Here is an 18,305-nt window from a genome sequence, read left to right on the forward strand (position 1 = left end):
GGGCTACATACAAATATTACAATCACTAAGAAGCTGCCTACCCGTTACCATTGCAGTACGCTTACGCTGCCCTGACTCGCCAGGTCATACACAATCAAAATGACACCAACACCATCATCACCGCTGGCATCGGCATCACCAACTTCACCAACAACACCCTCACCACCACCAGCATCAACACCAACACCGCACCCAACCCCCTCAAACACCCTCTACCCCCCGCCCCAACCTCCCACAACAACAACGCTCTTCCACCGTACCGACCTAACCCCCGCCGACATAAACAAAGCCATAACCCTGGGTCTAGCAATATCGCCCCAGGGAACCCTCTACACAGCCTGGGGAACCGTAACCGAAATCCTGAAGCTGCCCTCGCTAGTGCTAGTTCAGCCCACACCACCCCCGAAACCTAAAATCGGGCCGAGTGTGAAAATGCAGTACCCTCCAAAACCCGCATCTAACTCCAGCTCAAATCAAACAACAGGGATACCCCCATCCCCCCGAAGAATCAGCAGAGGCCTCATCACCCGCCGCGCAAGCATCCTCGCCTCCACGCGCAAAACGATCCCTTCGCCCCCTGAAGCGATCCACAAACCCTGGCGCTACAAAGACTTGACAATCCACGCGCGAAAAACGCACGCGCATCTCTGCGGGAGCTCATGCAGCCACCCGCCCGGCGTGGAGGTGGTCGATTGTCCGCCCCCTTTACCAGCACTTGGCTCCGTTGCAGCTGGTATTTGGGTCGACGAGGTTGGTCCGCGGGCCGGAGGGAATGTCATGCTTAGTGACGGGGTTGTTCTGGAGGTGTTGACTGGGGGCGTGAGTGTTGCGGTTGTGGAGCCAATGGGACTCATGGAGATGGATGATCTGTGCGATGAGTGTTGTGGGGAGTGTGGTGATTGTGGGTGTGAGGGGTGTGAGTGTTGTTAAGCTTGAGGTGGAATTGCGGGGGTAAGGGGAGTGGATGGGATATGCGAGGGGTAGGGGAGCACTTGACCCTTGAAGTTGTTGAATCTGCCAAGGGAAGACAAGAGCATCATGACCGTACGTGGGAAAATAGAATTTGATATCGTGGAAGCATACACATTTTCACTTATTAGCATTAATATTACCATCTATTCATACCCACCGTTGGCCTTTCCCAATCGTCCTTGCCCCTATCGCACCTAGGTTAGGTAGTTAAGGCTCTTCACCTGAGCTGAGTAAATAAAGTCCGGTCTCATGGATGCATATAGTAGAAGCTTTCAGGTCCCAACCTGGAGTCAAATAAAGCAACCACTTGATGGGACAATGAGTGACTATCACTAGGCCCCGTCTCTGCCAACCTAACTATCCAATCCGATAATCACCGACGGCTCCTGGTAGATTGCCGGCCTGGAATGAAACCACACTTGTGTGTGGCCCGGGGGTGGAATAGATGTAGAACCACCCTATCAATTGTCTCTTAGGAGCTAAAACAGTGCGTATGTCGAGGCAGAGTCCAGGCTACGTAATCGACCTCGGGGAGTTTGATATGATGTGAACGTTGTGGACTAGGGCCTAGGGCTAACATTGAGTATCAGTACCGACGCGCAGGTAAAAAGGGGACAAACCACCCGGCCATATTGAGATCGTACTATAGTACGCGGTGCATTGGCTAAAGGATATCTCAGAATACCAATATTGGAGACCAGGACGCGAAACGTGGACTAGAGGGAAATGGCGGCAATGGCGGGCAGTGGCAAAATACTAAATTGTTTTGAATGTGATAGATGAAGTCGAGGGAAATGACACGGGAGCAAAGAAAGAACGTGAAGATCATAAGAAGCCACTGCCCTCAGCCGCTGCCGGTACCTCGGCTCGAGGCCAGCCGGCCCCGGACTCGGCAAGTACTAATCATGTTGACGAAAAGACGCAAATAGTCAATACTTCGACAAAAGTCGAAGCCAGTGCGAAGCAGAGATGGCAATGCAGATATTATCATCCATTTTCTACCGCTATGCAACAATAACACAAAACACGACGCCCGCCGTACAATGCAAATGAAGAATCCCAGGTTTAAAGACGAATCTGAAACCGCGGATGCGTCCGGATCATCTCGCCATACTTCCAAAACAGCACGGGGCAAGCACACATGACGAGCGCGATGAAGGCGAGCAGCGAGTTCCCCCATCCCAGGCCCAGCGCATCGTACATCGCCGGTCCAGCTAACGGCAGCAGCGCACCACCGAGCGAGCGCAGCGCCGTATTAGCAGCCGTCACGGAGGCCGCGTGAAGCAGGTACGAGTCAACGAGGTAGGTATTGGCGACCATAAATACAGTCATGAGGCCGATAGCGAAGACGCCTGTGCCGATGATTGGGACGATCCAATGCGTCTGAGCCTTGGCGGACCATCCGTACCAGAAGAGGCCGATTGGGATGGCCAGCGAGCCAAAGATCATCGGCGGCAGACGAGATTCCGGCTTGAAGATGCCTTTTGCAGTGTGGTCCATTGCGATTTTGTTGCCGACGGCGCCGCTGATGATGATGCCGATAATACTGCCGATGCCAAACCCAAGATATGCGAGACCGGCGATTGAAGCAGACCAGCCGTACTGGCCTTCGAAGATGCCGGTGATGGTGGTGAACATGAGGTAGAGGTAGCCGTAGGATATGGTGGCGAAGAGACTGAAAAGGAAAACTATGGGCGAGAAAAAGAGGAACTTGATCGGGCGGGTAAAGGCGTCGACAAAAACCTGCTTTGGGGTGCGGCCGGTGTCGTGGATGGACCTGAGAGCAGTGTTGCCGGTTTCCTTGCGCAGTTTGGCTGCCTTTCGCTCAAGCAGGACCGGGGCGTACGACTCGCGGTATGCGAAGAGGGCACCGATGCTAATCACGCCGGTCTATTCAGTGAGCTTGCGTCGTTCAATCAGACCGGGGCAGCATACCGTGATTGCAATAACCCAAAATACCCATCTCCAGCCTTCCGCTTCGGCCAGGAAGCCGCCTGCAACCGGCCCAACGACCGGACCAAGAATCGGACCCAGTGCCCAGACGGCCATTATACCAGCCCGCTTCTCCTGCGCAATCATGTCGGCAATCGTTCCCGATCCGATCGTAATCGGACACACACCGGCGACACCTGAAAGCAGTCGGAAGACGATGAGCTGCGGCAGGGACTGGGCGACGGCACAAGCGATGGTAAAGATGAGGAACAGGACGTTGCAGGCGTGGTAGAGGGGCACGCGGCCGTACAGCTCCGACAGCGGCGCAATGACGAACGGGCCGACCACGTATCCTAGGATGAAAACCGACACGACGAACGAGGCCAGCATGGTATCGGTCGAGTGGAATTCGGCCATGACGTGTTGGATACCGGGGGCGAACATGGACGAGGCGAGGGGGCTGCCAGAGTCAGTACGTACACAGAATTACAAGTTCAGCGCGACATACGTGATGAATGTGTTTGCGGCCATCAACACCATCTGGGCAGCTTTCAAGCTAGTCGACCAGTTCATCGGGTTCGCAGGGTCGTCCGGCCCATCCCAGTCGACTTTGTCGCTATCCACCGGAGTCGAGACATTTTCTTCCTTCTCGCCGCGCTCGACGTCTCTATCCACGGGCTCTTCTTTCTCCAAGCGATCCATATCGTGTTCGACGTCGTTGGTCAACGTTGCGGACGACATCACTTCGCTGGGCAATGATATCTAGGTTGTCAAGTTGCAACTTGCAGGCGTTTGCGCGGGCGACTCCTATTATTTGTACGACCGATCCCTCAGCTCCAAGCCATACTTTCACCATCGGATCTGGCCACTTTTGTGAAGTGAATTGCCGGGTGAATGTCCAATGAGCAGCAAGATTCGTGGCTTTATGCGGCGTTTGTTCCTGTTATGAAGCGCTGGACCCTTGGCTCGCCGCCGTATTCGTCGTTTTAGTGTACGCAGCCCCGCATAAATCGGCTTATGCAGCGTCTTCGGGGATAAACCCTGCACTAGACGGGGCCGGACCAGGGAATCTGACTAGACGGTGGAGCTTGGCTGATTTGTGCAGAATTTGTGAAAGAAATGCTGAATAGGCTTGTTCCCACCAATAATCAGCCCTACGCTTTGTCGATTGTGCCATGATCCGCCGCGCTGTATAAAATGGCCGATACAGGAGACTCGGATTTCCCACCGGATACGCTCCATCCAGCGGTAGATGCCTTGCGCGTCCATGTCGGTCGGAGAGATATTCTGACTGCGTAACAATGCGTTCGGTCAGGGGGAGCTGTTGTGCAACTAAGCTGTCAGTGCATGACCCCATGATTTGGGTGCAGGTCGCACTCGCCTAACTTCGAGGAAATAAACATACCATTTTTGGAGTCATCATCGGCGACCGGGGAGTGTCATAGCCCGTCCGGCGTTTATAGATTCCTTGGGAACGATGGAAGAGCCTCTTATCTTCATTCCGGTATACGTCAACCCGCCGAATCTTCTTATCCTGTCATATCCAGCATAACCCGCTGATCCTCATCAAGCCCCTCGGCACCGCACGCCCGACTTGGTGTCGCTTGGCGATTCGAGTCCGCGAATCCGATAGGAGTAAAAGTGGTGGGCCGCGTCGGACGTGCTGGATCGATAGCGCAAGGCTATCTTTATGCTGTTATGCAGAACCGCATCCTTCGCGGCAGCGACATATAAATCGGCTCGTCTCAGTCTTGGGTTGTTGATTTGGCTCCGTGATGGCAATATTTTCAGGTGCCGGGCGGGTGGCAGGGAACAGCTCAGCTCTGGTGGACTTTCGTTTGCGCCCAGGCAAGGATTAGAGCAGTTCTTCAGCTTCTGCCTCTTCTACCCCTGACTAGCAGCTCACCTGAACCTCAAAGTAAGATCGAACGTCGTACGCTGTTGATAGTCGCTTTCGTCATGGCCAATCGCGAAGACGGGCGAGAACCGATTCAAAGACGCCGGTAGGGGCAGCGTTGAGAGAACAGGAATAGCTATCTCAGCCGCGTCCGATGTTCTTTGCTAGCTCGCGCCTCGAGAAAGATTGACCTCAACGGGCCAGGCTATGATTGCTTTTTCAGCGAGCTGAAGAAATTCAAGTCCGGAGGTCCGAAAGTTGGGGAGACGCCTCAGTGCGGCGTCGTATCCCTGTCATTCAGGGAATAGCGCGCCGCGGCTGCTGTAGGAGGAACTGTCGAATTAAACATTGACGCCACAGGTGAGAAGATAAAAGAATCAGGGATAGGTTCCTGGAGCACAATTCGAGCCTCCGAATGCTGGAAATGAAGAGCGATCGAGATGAAAGTAAGGTTGTGTTTTGCTCGTCCACTTCCGGAAGGTCCGGAGAGAACCAGTTGACTGCCGCCTCAGGCCGTAAGGCCACAACTGCCATTCGTGCCGAGGCTCTACATACTCGTACTGTGGTGCTATGCAAATAGAATATTCGAAGAGAAACAAGGAACTGCAAAGTCTGGGATAATCTTAGCCGATTTCTTATCGAAGTGCATTGTGCTGCTAGTAGCTCTAGATATACTCCTTTGCCAGGTCGTTTTTCCTTCTCTATTTATGGAGCGCTGGTTGCTGATGTCTAGGCGTCGTCCTGCAGAAAATATATATTTAACAAAGTTCTCACAACAGAACTAAATAAAATAAGCCCAGTTCTTTACCTGCTAATTTATGTGTACCCACGGTATTTTAGTACTTTACTACTTGAATGTACTCACAACGAACTCAATTAGGCTTTTAGAAGCCCTTACCTCGGCAAACCTGCTCCTAAACTTACACTCGCATGGCCTAATCAGACCACCCTTATCCCCTCACAGGAGAAGAGACCCTCCCACCTGTACCGGCTCACATGGTTCGGAGCGCATGATGTACTAAAAGCCACGAGAAAGAACATAGACTTCGTTCGGTAAACGCTAGCTCGACGACACCTATTTGTGGAAAGTAGGGCTACGCTGCCGCTGAGGACTGGAGGTTCATCATAGCCACCAAACACTGCATTCAGCAGGAGAAAATTGCGATAAGATACATTGCTTTCTTCTAAGTCTGACAAAGCATTCAAACAGATTATTCAAGCAAGCTGACATGGAAGTTTTTCTGTAAGACATGCGACTCATATGGTTTCTGGACCGTGTCCATTTCTACAGGGAGTGACCAAGAACGACACATAGCAACAGCACAAGAGCTGGTTACTCAGATGAAAAAAATCGTATAGTCTATGATGGAGCAGGAGAAGTTCGGCTTTAAGACCATGGCCATAACAATCTAGTAAGTACGGAGAGGGCACTCGGATATCTGCACCTAAGAGACGAGTCTACAGCTTACAACCGTTTTACATTTATCAGATCTCAAAATAAATAGAACATCTCTCATTATTAGTAACAATCTGATGAGACGCCGAAAGTAAAGTATTAAGAAAGAATATAAACCAAAGAAAAGGACATGGCCAGAAATAAAACAAAGCCAAAGCCAAAGCCACGCCACCGGGAAGATCGAATCAAGCAATATATACAACCGAACATAGTCACAACGAAACAAAGCGAAGCAGCACAAGCAAGATGGCAGTTCAGGCCATGGTCAGCACCCTCACCTCTCACCTCCCAATCCCACTCACAACCTAGCCATAACCCCATCCACCCCCATGTCCATCCCAATCCCCATCTCCACCCCCTTCCACCCTCCCAATCGCCTCAAACACCCGCTGGCGATCATACCCACCAACCGGATACAACCCGTCCAGTATATCCTCCTGGTTCTTCCCAAGAGCCAACGAACACCCGTTGATCTCCCAAGAACGGGAATCAAGCTCCTCCGCAACCCCGAGTACATTGCCCAGCCACTCATCAAAGACCACATCGACAATCTCAATCGCGAACGCCATACCGCGGTGGTACCACATATAATCCTTGATTTCTTCAAGGGCACACAGGACCTCCTCCCGACCATTACCGGAGTTGGCGTGGCTGTACTTAATCAGGGCCGTCGGGATCGGGGTTTCCTCGCCGAGGTGGAAAGATTGCCGGCCGCAGAAGGTGATGGTGGTCACGGCGAGGTCGTATTTGGAGAGGATGTGCTGCAGTGTTGGGACGACTTGAGATGCGTGCGGGGGGATTGGGCCGGGGAGGGGGATTGTGTACGCCGGCACGGTGGTGAGTTGGCCGGCGCCGAAGCGGAAGTGGTAGGGGTCGCTGTAGAGGCGGACCCAGGGGTTTGTGGGGGCGTTGAGGGTGGGCCAGGGTATGGCCGGAGGGGGACTGGGAGAGCGGCAGAGGTTCTCGACCATGGCCTGATCCTCAGCAGAGGGCACGAAGGGCTCGGCGACGGCGCTCAGGCTGCTTGTGCTTGTGCTTGTGTTTAGATTTGGGCTGGGCTGGCCATGGCCCTGGTCGGAGGCGGAGTTGGAGTTGGAGGTGGAGGGGCCTGGGGATGGGGATGGGTTGAACATGACCATGAAGTCACCTGGGATATGGTCAGATTCTGCAAGAGTGGATTGCTCAATGATGGAGATGGATGGCTTACCATTGCTAAGCGGCTGTCGGATCAGAGGCTCCTCCAGAGAGACGGGCTCCCCGATGTAGCGGGGCTGCCTGAACTCCTCTGGACTCGGCTTGTAGATGCGAATATAGGGAGCACAGAGCTGCCCCAGGAATCGGCTGTAGTTGAGGACGCCGGACATTTTGACTTCTGGACGTGGGCGAATTGATGGGTTAACGGTGCTACGTTCAGTTGCCTAGTATTGAGAACTTGGAGGCGAGGGATGATGGAAAATGGGAGAACGCTGAAACAACTAGTTACCTATGGTAGTCTATATAGCCAGGAGTGTTGGGAAAAGAGTCATTACTTCGCCGCCCGGAGCTTCATTGCAGGCCTCTCGCCATTCCATTTGAGCTGTTTTCGGCCATGGCCTAAACCTTACCTCACTGTCCATGGCTCTGCTGTGGCGGAAAGCTTAGCTCGCGATCAAAAGAGCACAGGCAGCAGATCATCGGCGGCGGATGAGAAGTCCGCGTATCGGCGATGAGAATGTAGCAACGGCGAGGTTGAGACGTCATTCAGGATGGCCACACCGGGGACGCTGTTGAACTCTCTGCCTCTCTAAGGCGATGAGTCAAAGATGTTGAGAAGCTCCAGGAGCAATGATGTAGCCTGATATCAAGTGTCAATGCTGGTACGGCTGGGATGAAGGAATCAAAAGGGGAGTAGGTAGGTATAGACATACCGAGTTCAGGAGATGCAGTATCTCTCTTGTCCTCTCTATCTCGCCCGGAATGAGGAAGCCATATAGAGTCTCCAAGCGCTGCATTACATGCAATGCCTCAACATCTCTTGCCATACCCGCGGGCGAACTCGGACGGCCATCCATCCCTCCGTCCTCAAGCCCAAACCCGAAACCATAACCAAGCTCGAACCACAATTCATCACCAGACCCAGCGGCACAGTAAGTTTCATTCTTCTCAACGCTTTTGAGAAAACCTTGAAAGTCGAGTGAGAGTGACGACGATGAGGCGAACTCTCTCAGAACATCCGCAACGAGCATCCGGAGTTCCTCGACATGGTCCGGCTGCGTCATCGTCAATGCTGCACGAAAAGCACTTCGGATACCGGCAATGCTTATCCCCGGCACCGAGGAAAGCTTCTGCAGTATAGATGTAGCATTCATCCATAATGCCTGTATTGAGACCCTAGAGCTGTCAGGGGACTCGGACCCAAGCAGCTGACCGGCAAGGGACAGGCACTCCCGCATCACCACAAGCATCTCAGGGAGATTCTCTGCAACCTCCCTACAACCTTCCAAAAAAGTCCTCAGATCTTCTTCAAGCTCCGCTGAGATAGACGCAGCTCGACCTCCGATATCACCCGCAATCCGATCAAGCACGTGGGAACCAAATACGGCATCAACATCGTCCAGCCACGCCTCAAGCCCGGAAATCCCTTCCGCGGTCGCAAGGTGCTTCTTCATAATCCTCCCCCAGTCCCCTCCGAGCGCCTTCAGTTTGTCGTCACTCGGATCAAAGAGTCCCCACTCCTCGGAAAGACTTCGTAAACGATGGACTCGCTCAACCGTCAAAGTCGCCTTGATATCACCCACGACCGACGAGAGACGCTCTAACGTCACCGGATCCGAAACGAACGCCACGAACTCGACAAACTCAGGTGATGAAATGATCCTCCGCCAAGCCGTAACCCGCTCACTCACATGCTGGATATAGACCGGGTCGAACGTCGCGACTCCCCACTGTATACCCCGATAAACCGTCTCCAGCACCTGGACGCCATCACCAGCAAACGCATCCAACACCTCCTTCGCACGAACAGCCCGCTCAAGAATCTCCGGACGAAACAATACTTCCAAAGACTCAATAATGAGAAGTGTGACCTCTTTATATCCCCCCGGAACAAGCGCGCTGCTACGGACAAAACTCTTCAGCGCGGAAAATGTTTCCGGTGTTAGCAGGGTGGCGGCATGATCGGTGACCCAGTTTATTGTTTCGCTAACGTCTGGGTCTGAGAGGAGGTGCTGGATGCGCTCGAACATTGAGAGGGGAGAGGTCTCGTCGGTCAGGAGGGCGAGCTTCTTCGATAATTTGGTGAGTCGCTGGATTCCTTCGAGGCGGGTGAGGATGGCGAAGGGTTGGCCTTGAGTCTTGCCATTCGGTCCCTTTCGCTCCATAGTCTCTTTCGCAGCTGGCTTTGGTGTTGCCGGTCTCTTTGTCAGCGGGTCGATCGTTCGTTGGGCTGGTGCTGGCATTGAGGCCTCATGAGGAAGTGCACCCACAGGTGGAGGGCGCTCGATGTCGACGGAGACGAGAGGTGGCTGATCGGCATTTCTGCTGTCCAGAAGTGATCCGATGCCCGAGGCTAGGGATGCGAGCTGCTGTACAGCGTCAACCAGACTTCCCGTGTTTGTGTCCGTATCCGATTCAGCGTCGACATTGGCGTCGACCTCCAGCTCATCCTGGCCACTGTCTGCCAATTTCGCGCCCTGATTGTCCGCGAAGAAGGAAGAAAGCACGGATAATACAGAGCCCAGCTGCTCAATATCCGCAAAGGCTTTAGCATCCTTGGCATCGCGAAGCAAACCCTGTTGTTCGAGCGAGTCCGCAGAAACAGCAGTTGTAGACGCGAGAATGAGAAGCAGACGGGTATACCGCATCATGTCTACAGAGGAACGGATTTGGAATGATCAGACGACATCCAGAACTCTCAGCATGCTTCCTCAACTCCTTTTTTTTCATTTTTCAAAATACCTACGATATATGAAAGGACCCTGACATCGAAGGATTCAACCCCTGCGCACAATGCGGGGACGAGCACAGCGCACAGATGGCGATTCTGACTCGACTATCCTGAGCATGAGATCTAATACTTGGCATGACAGATTAATCTACATTGGAAGACTCGCCCCTTGCAGATGGCTTTGAGAATTACATGTGAATGTTAATTCGTAGTCCCCCTCTTACATGAAGGAAGTAAGATCCACTCTGAGGTGGGGACGATCGATTAGCCCTAACTCAGTGCGCATTCCCTATGGTAGTTATTACATACACTGTGGAGAAATCCAGAACAAAAGAAGGCGCTACATTTTCATCACCCTAAGAACGAAGCATGCACATGAAAAGGAATCAAGCCAAACTCAACCCATCAATCTCCATCCCCATCCCCATCCCCACACCCATCCCAGAACCAGCACCCAACGGCGAACTGCCACGCTGCGAACCGTCCTCCTCGCCAAAATACTCCTGCACCCACGACGAGATCAGGGGATCAAAGCCCTGCGCGAGATGCTGGAAGTTGATCCTGTCAAAGTCGGGCGTTTCGTCCATGAATTGCATTGATTCGGATTCACCTGTACCTGTACCTGTACCCGCGCTTGTGCTGGTGCCCGGTGCGATGTAGAGGTAGTCGAGGTTGATTTCCTGGTCGGGTTGGGTTTGAAGAGAGGGCTGTGAGTGCTGCAGGGTACTTGGTAGATAGGGGACAGGGAAATCAATTTCTGCTGCTGGCTCCTGTCCTGTCAGGTCCGTGTTCACTCTCAAGTTCAGATTCAGGTTTGTATCCATCCCAATCGTCGTCCGGGCTGAGACAGTATCCGATATAGTCCGCACATCGTTGTCATGATCATGATTTTGTTCTGCTGTCGCAATGTTGCCGTCGATGGAAGGCAGGCTCCTGCTCATCTCCTCCCTATCAACGGGGATATTTATCTCCAAGGCAGGTGTTGGTGCCGGAGTTTCCACCGTCCACGGCAACCGAATCCCGATTCCAATGGGCGGTATGCACCGGACCAGTTCTGGAAGAGCATTATCATACGGCAGACGACCTACCGCAAGACTATAGTCCACGCTTGTGGAAATGAGAAGGTATGCGCGCGGAAAACGAAGAAAGGCTTCGTGCCATGTATTCGCCCTCCCACCTGCTAGAGTATGGTCCGCTAGTTCAGTGCCCATTCCGCTCAAGACATCAGTCGAAAGTTGTTCCGGGCTGGATGAACTTGGACTTGAGCTGGAAGCAGAGGAAGAACTAGCGCTTGATCCACGCCGTTCTGTTATCCGGGTCTGTTGGTCCACACCGTCGTCCCATCGCAGGAACAGATGTTGGGAGGTCATGTACGCCAGTCGCAGGATATGGTTCGTCCCGGCCGTGATAAAGTCCGTTACATCGTAGACCCGACCCGAATGTCGGACGATCTCACCCAGAGCGTCGAGTCTTCGTCGCCGTCGAGCCATCTCTGCGGATGTGGGTGAAAGCTTGAGGTCGATTGCAGTAAGGACAAGGGGCATCGCCACATAGGCCAGCCTTTAGCGGCATCGATCAGCCAGGGGCCTCGGAGGAAGGAGGGGAAACGTACACACTAAGCGGCAAGTTCTGAGCTCGTCCTTCGCGACCAAAATACTCCATTATGCCCGTCAACTTCGCCATCGCAATCCGTAGTGTGCTTCCGGCGGCGACGAGATACGGGAGATAGTCCTTCTCACAGAACAGCGGATGATTTTCGATCAGAAGGGTTTCATAGTGTGTGAGATTGATGCGGGCGGTCCTAGACACCGGTTGTTAGTACGACGCACTCTGGATAATAATAAGAATGTTGAAGGGAACGGCATACTGATAGTACATATACGTGAAGTTTACGAAAAGCAGCACTGCCTCCGGAATCTTCTCCCTCCCCTTCTCCTTCCCAGCATCATCCATCCACTGCTTCAAAGACGAGCAGCTCTCCCACCTCTCCATTGCATCCTTAGTCCTGGAGACCTTTCCCAGCTCTTCCTGGAACTGCTCCAACGACAGTGACGGCGCCGCAATGCCATGGCCCGCGAACACAAACGTAATCATCTCTGATAGCAGAACTGCAAGTCGGCACTGCTCCTGCAAAACCTTCAGCATCATTCGTTTGATCTCGGGATGGTAAACCGGCGAGTTTGCGATCTCGTCTGCAAAATCCTCTTCATCGGGTAGCTCGGTCACAATGCCCATGGCCATATCAAACGACGTAACCTGCGGACGCCGCCGCAACCCAAGACACACGCTCCGGTCGCGAAGTATAATCGCCCACCAGAGCCTTTTCTTCATCCTAGCTTTCTTGTGTAGGTCGACACCATCGGTCTCGGTACTCATTTCCGACGAGACAGAGTGTGTACTATTCCCAATAATCATCGCATTCTGAATCGCCCGCGTAAGCCAGAGACTGCAAAGCTGGGGCTCCGACGCAGACGTGTGCAGCGTCAGAGTGACTGCCCCCTGGGCGAGGCAATGCGGTCTGCCTTCGGAATGTAAGTCGTAGAGGGTTTTCGCGCGGAGGTAGAGTGCATTTCGTGCAGCGCGCTTGTCCTTCCACCCGCATCGTCGGATCGTTTCGATGGGAACATACTACACCCCCGATTATTAGCTCTCGCTCCCTTTACCGACTGCTGAGAAAGACTGATGGGAAAGTACGCACCGGCGACCCCGCAAATACAACAGCTTGAAAGACAAACAGCGAAATCTTCTTCCCCACCCCTTGCCTTGTCCCCTTGTAGATACCCCAGAACTCCGCCTCATCGATAACCGGCGAACTCGGATGGACCTGGAGGAAATACTGTCGAACGAATTCATCGAGGACAGACTCCGCGGGGACACTCAGACACCCCTTTGCCGTGAGGAAGGCAATATCAGCCCTGTCTAAGATGCCAGTTGTAAGACCGCGGAGTTCGAGGAAGTCGTAGCTTGCGAAGTTGACATGGCCCGGTAACGCATTTGAAGTCGATGTCGCAGACGCCAGCTCACTCCCATTTCCACTCCCATCCGCCTCAAACGCGAGCGCCCGGATGCGCTCAAGATGTGGATTCGTCGCGTTGACCGTACTCGCATTACTGTTCCCTACATCCTGCCCTTGACCGTTGATACTCTGCCCGATAAAGCCGGTATAACTGCACATTCCAACAACATTAGCATATCTCTCCTACCCCATTCAAGAACCCCAATGGTTGAGAAAACGAAAAGGCAATGTGACGTACTTCCGCGGCATCTTTCCGCGCAGGACACACTCCGGCCTCCCATCCTGTCTGCACCGCGTACAAGGACAACCCCTGATTGACGCATCGCAGCGGACTTTGCGGTGGTGGCACCAGGAGCAGGCTTTCGGGGCGCGGCGGGTGCGGCGGAGCATTTTCACAAAGTAATCATTGAATTTGGGGATGGACCAGGAAAGTCGTGATTAGTGTAGCGGTAGGATTGGTGCAATTCCGCGAGAGCTTGTGGTGGTGGCCGAGGAGGAAGGAGCGACTGGATTGATGATGTCGCGGTGGCGGTAGGGCAATGCAAAATATCTAGTAGGATGGATACGTGAGCAAATCCGAATCAGACTTGACTTCTGAATTGCACTTGTAGAAGCAGAATCTTGATATAATAACTGGACAAATTTGCTACGTCGAGTTCGGCACTCTAGCCATGTGGCCTGGAGCGGTTGACAGCGGAGATTCGACTTTACGTAGGTAGGCGGGGGTGGCCAGGGGCACGGATCGCTATAGGTGCGATCCGAGTGGAACGACTGGGGATGATGGTCTGGGGTATGGGTGGCTCGAAGCGATGTCAGAGAGGAGAGTCAGTCTGAATGTGTCAAGAGGAGGACGGGGGTGAGTTAGGGCTCTGAGTCAGGGCCACTGACTCACTATCAGGAGCAGATCAGAGCCACCACGTCATGTCTCAGCTGATTCAGGCTCTCTGAACAGAGTAGTGGCTTACCAGTCTAGGGTCTCGACTTTGCCAAATGGTCATAGCTAAAGCTATAGCTGCATCTACTAATACCCCGCGTTGCGCCGCGGTCTTGGGCAGTGGGGCTAATCAGTCTGCGACTCTACTCCTGCAGTAGCAGGACAAGGGGACTACGATAGGAAAACAGTGCGAACTAATTAGACGCATAGTAGCAATATAGCAAGATAAGAGCCAATCTACCTATCACCCCAAAACACCCAATATCGTAGCAATATCTCGTGAAGTGAAGGGGCTAGATCTTCCTCTGGGCCTCGCCATACTTGGCCATCCTCTTCCTCATATCCTTCATGTAGAACCTGACTGGATATGTTCGAACCACCTTTGGCAAGAACGGATACGTCGCTTTGGTCAAGACCATCGTCGACTTGTACAGCCTCTTGCGCCCCTTGCTGCTCTTCAAACCGTACTCCTTCCTCAGCCTCTCCGGCAGCATTTCAGCCGTCATCAGCCGCAGCGTCGGCATCAGTGCTTTATAGTAGAAAGGTAGCTTTGGGTTGTAGAGCAAGTCATGCGCGACACTCTTTGCTTCGTCGCAAATCTCAAAAGTCGCCAGCTGCTCGTCCCAGTAAATCCAGAACGCCTCGCGGGTTGGTGGCCACATCTCGACCGGCACGCGAAGCGACGCTCCCAAAACAACGTACTCCCGGTATGCAGCCTCCGCGGTCGTATCATCCATGACGCCAAATATCGACTCGTATAAGTCAACGCCGACCGCATAAAGAGTCGCCGCAACCCAAAGCTGCGCACCGGGGTCGTCAGCGGTGTAATCGGATCCGGTGACCGAAGCATGTGCGCGGTGCACGAGTTCGATAATCTTCTTCTTCTCGGCCGGAGTCCCGAACAGCATACTGTATACGTAGGTCATGGTAGTTCGGAGACGATCCACCGGTCGGGTTGCAAAACTGGAGTGGTAGTTGACGCCCTTTGCGACTCCAGGATGTGCGACTTGTAGGAGAATTGCGGCGGCACCTCCACCCAGAATGATGGCCTCGCTGACGATCTTCTGGATGTGCTGAGGATTGTTCAGAGCTGCGACAATCAGATCCGTTTCGGACGCCACGGGCTTCTCATTTGAGGCAGAGGAAGTAGAAGAAGACATTGTGATGGGTTCTAGCTATCAGGAGAAGTTAACGAGGTGGTAAAGTTCGATGGGTAGGCAAGCAAGGGATGGGGGGGTAGGAGCCTGTTCGAGATCCGAGCACGACAAGCGTGATATAAACCCATCTTCAGCAGCAGAATAATCAGACAATGCAAGGGAAAACAGCGGCATCATATGTATTCCTCGATACGAGCCGCGGACCGGGCTGCCGCGCCGCAGGGGTCCATGGCGATCGCTGCATGACAGGCCGCTGGTCCAGTGACAGCCGACTCGTGCTACCGAGTCATCCCCTGTCGGTCGTAATCCCGTGCCAGTCGTCGGATAAGAGGTGTGATTCGCAAAGTGAACTCTATTGAAGATGACTCGGGGTTCAGGCGATTGTTGGAGGCAGGGCTGCGGAGAAGCGGAGAACGAGAGAGCAGGAAAGAGGAGGAGGGTTGGATCGACATTGACCACTGTAGAGAGTGATAAGAAACAAAACTACCCCAGATTAATATAACTAGCCTCGTCAAGGGCAGCCGCTTCATATGACCCCACTGCCCCTGCTCCCTCGTTCCTTTCTTCTTTGCATCCGACAGCCTCAGTATCAGGCCATTCTGCTTCACAGTTTCCGCGTCTTCGCCAATGTGAGCCAGCCCATAATGGCTGTGGGAGATGCATACAAGGCCCGAATTGCCGAGAGGCAAACCCTTGGGGCTTCGGCTGGGCCAAGCCGCTCCCAAGTCAAGGGCAAGGGCACAGAGATCGAGCATGTTGAAGCTGTTCCATACAGCACCGAAAGGCAGAAGCCAAAGAAGCGGCAGCGGCTGAAACGGCACATTGCAAAATATTGGTGCTGCTACCTGCTGGCTGGGACGATCTTCCTTGCGATCTTTTTGCCGGTCTTGTATGTACCAATATGACCTTGACCCATCTCCACTGGCTAATATCGTAATAGCTTCCTCATCGCCATCCCAGCCATTGCCCAACGCATCGTCAAAGATACCTCCCTCCCCGTCTACGGCGCGCACATCACAAATCCCAAGCCTGACGCCGTGACATTCACCCTCGACACCGGCCTCACCGTTCCCCTCGGCTTGAGTGTGCGACTGGACCCCTTTGATCTGAACCTGTTCAACCGCGACTCCGACCCTGAGATAACATATCTGACAGTCCCGGTTCCGGAATACAAGATCAAGGGCAAGACCAACATCAGTGTGACGAGCAACGACACGTCGGTGCTGGATCAGGATGAGTTCGTCAAGACGCTGACGAAAGCGGTTTACTCGAAACGGTTTACCATGTCGGCAATTGGGAAGACGACGGGGCATTTGGGTGCTATCAAGGCGGGGATTACGTTGGATAAGGATGTTGAGTTAGATGGTACTTCGCCCCTTGAACTTGATATGACCATATTTAATGTGTGCAGGACTGGACCAGCTGAGCGGTTTCTCAATTGACGAAGCGGTCCTTGTCTTGCCTGCAATGTCTGATGGTTCGAACCTTCGTGGTAGGGCAACACTGCCAAACCACTCTGTCGTCACCTTTGCCATGGTAGCGCCTCGGTGAATATTCCCCAATGATATTGTACTAACTGTGTCAGGGCAACGTCACCCTCAACCTCAAATCCGGCAGCATCATCCTCGGGACCGCGCTTCTCCCTAACGTGACCCTCCTCCCCGGCAACAACAGCGTCGGATTCACCGGCAAAGCAGACATCAACTCTGCCCTCGCCAACATCGGCCCTATACTCTCGGCGCAGACCGACGCGCTCAAAAACGGTGAGATCGAGCTCAGCGCGTCGGGTAATCAGACCATGTTCAACGGAGAGCACATTCCATATTTCGAGCGCGTGTTGAACAATCTCACCATCACGGCCAGAGTTCCAATTCTGAAGATCGTCCTTGATACACTCGGTGACTTCCTCGGTGAAGGGTCTGATGGTGTCATCGAGCAACTGACCGACATCTTCAATAAGATTGACTTCGGATCGCTCTTCGACGGGGTTGACTTCGACTCGCTTGTCGGGAGTGTTGGCGATATCATCAATAACTTGAACTTGGGTTCTCTGCTTGACGGCGTCGACCTCAATGAACTCCTCCAGGGCATTGACTGGGCAAAGGTCGTCGACGCTCTAGGCAGTATCCTGGAGCAACTCGATCTGAGCTCGTTTCTGCAAAGCATCGATATAGCGGGTCTACTGCAGAGCATCGACTGGACAAGTCTTCTATCAAGCTTTGCCTCCATGCTCCAGGACGTCGACTGGGCCTCCCTCGCAACTACTGTCAACACAATTGTGAGCAGTATTGACTGGTCGACTCTATCGGAACAACTCCAGCCCATACTCGATAATCTGGATATCGGCTCCTTCCTGTCAAACATCGACTGGGGCGCGATCATTGACAGCATCGCGCCTATAATCCAGAACATAGACCTCGGGGCCATCTTTGACAACATCGACTGGAGCGCGGTGTTGGAGGGGATCGGCGATATCCTCACGAACGTTGATCTAGGTCAGCTGTTCGAGGGTCTCATCGACAGTCTGAGTAGTTTGGATTTGGGAGACTTGTTCGATTTCGATATCGGTGGGGTGAATATAGGCGATGTGCTCGATGGTATCGCGGACTCGGCGAATGGGACTAGTGTTGACGATGCTTGGAACAATTTCATGGATGCGTTGGAGAATTTTGGGGATAGTGGTGGTACTTAGTTGTCTAGTTGTAAGGTCGCGATATTGGCAATATATGCCGTACTTGACGGTTATTTGACTAAACTCAGGGTATATACTTCCCATTGCTGGCATCTAGAACACACTGTAAGCACTGGGAGCACAATCCTAGTGGTAGAAGTGCCACCGGAGTTTCGACTTCGTCCTAGCTTACGCTCATCTTGAGTCTGCGTCCGTAGACTCGGGCTGGGCCGGGCGGACTTAGGGCTAAATTCCCGGACAGGACGAGGTTGTGGTTCGGAATTGTCTCCCAGCCCGCATGCCACCACATTCCTTGACTAAGAACCGTCCACGCCTTTCTCGAAC

The 18,305-nt window shown here is 53.2% G+C and overlaps 7 protein-coding genes across 7 annotated transcripts; 2 read left to right on the top strand and 5 right to left on the bottom strand.

The window, feature by feature from the left end:
• Nucleotides 1–99: 99 nt before the first annotated feature.
• Nucleotides 100–930, top strand: BDW74DRAFT_183982 (uncharacterized protein; the record flags this gene model as incomplete). The annotated part of the gene is made up of 1 exon (XM_073730676.1): nt 100–930. The coding sequence occupies one exon, from the start codon at nt 100–102 to the stop codon at nt 928–930; it is 831 nt and encodes a 276-aa protein (XP_073577966.1).
• A 951-nt stretch (nt 931–1,881) lies between these two features.
• Nucleotides 1,882–4,014, bottom strand: BDW74DRAFT_189493 (MFS transporter). The gene is made up of 3 exons (XM_073731986.1): nt 3,413–4,014; nt 2,908–3,364; nt 1,882–2,862 (listed from the first exon to the last, which is right to left on the bottom strand). The coding sequence occupies exons 1-3, from the start codon at nt 3,643–3,645 to the stop codon at nt 2,038–2,040; spliced, it is 1,515 nt and encodes a 504-aa protein (XP_073577967.1). The 5' UTR covers nt 3,646–4,014; the 3' UTR covers nt 1,882–2,037.
• A 2,548-nt stretch (nt 4,015–6,562) lies between these two features.
• BDW74DRAFT_183984 (uncharacterized protein) lies at nt 6,563–7,621 on the bottom strand (the record flags this gene model as incomplete). The annotated part of the gene is made up of 2 exons (XM_073730677.1): nt 6,563–7,404; nt 7,465–7,621. The coding sequence occupies 2 exons, from the start codon at nt 7,619–7,621 to the stop codon at nt 6,563–6,565; spliced, it is 999 nt and encodes a 332-aa protein (XP_073577968.1).
• A 419-nt stretch (nt 7,622–8,040) lies between these two features.
• On the bottom strand, nt 8,041–10,099 carry BDW74DRAFT_183985 (uncharacterized protein; the record flags this gene model as incomplete). Its single annotated transcript, XM_073730678.1, has 2 exons — nt 8,041–8,091; nt 8,165–10,099. The coding sequence occupies 2 exons, from the start codon at nt 10,097–10,099 to the stop codon at nt 8,041–8,043; spliced, it is 1,986 nt and encodes a 661-aa protein (XP_073577969.1).
• A 469-nt stretch (nt 10,100–10,568) lies between these two features.
• On the bottom strand, nt 10,569–13,588 carry BDW74DRAFT_183986 (Zn(II)2Cys6 transcription factor; the record flags this gene model as incomplete). The annotated part of the gene is made up of 5 exons (XM_073730679.1): nt 10,569–11,742; nt 11,795–11,983; nt 12,050–12,810; nt 12,881–13,349; nt 13,437–13,588. 5 exons carry the CDS (start codon nt 13,586–13,588, stop codon nt 10,569–10,571), a joined length of 2,745 nt encoding a protein of 914 aa, XP_073577970.1.
• An 837-nt stretch (nt 13,589–14,425) lies between these two features.
• BDW74DRAFT_171693 (oxygenase MpaB family protein) lies at nt 14,426–15,292 on the bottom strand (the record flags this gene model as incomplete). Its single annotated transcript, XM_073727354.1, has 1 exon — nt 14,426–15,292. The coding sequence occupies one exon, from the start codon at nt 15,290–15,292 to the stop codon at nt 14,426–14,428; it is 867 nt and encodes a 288-aa protein (XP_073577971.1).
• A 641-nt stretch (nt 15,293–15,933) lies between these two features.
• Nucleotides 15,934–17,981, top strand: BDW74DRAFT_183988 (DUF3712 domain-containing protein; the record flags this gene model as incomplete). Its single annotated transcript, XM_073730680.1, has 4 exons — nt 15,934–16,178; nt 16,230–16,654; nt 16,701–16,825; nt 16,875–17,981. The coding sequence occupies 4 exons, from the start codon at nt 15,934–15,936 to the stop codon at nt 17,979–17,981; spliced, it is 1,902 nt and encodes a 633-aa protein (XP_073577972.1).
• Between the last annotated feature and the right edge of the window lie 324 nt (nt 17,982–18,305).

This window comes from Aspergillus multicolor (assembly GCF_047715735.1).
Source record: "Aspergillus multicolor strain CBS 133.54 unplaced genomic scaffold BDW74scaffold_53, whole genome shotgun sequence".
NCBI lineage: Eukaryota > Fungi > Ascomycota > Eurotiomycetes > Eurotiales > Aspergillaceae > Aspergillus > Aspergillus multicolor.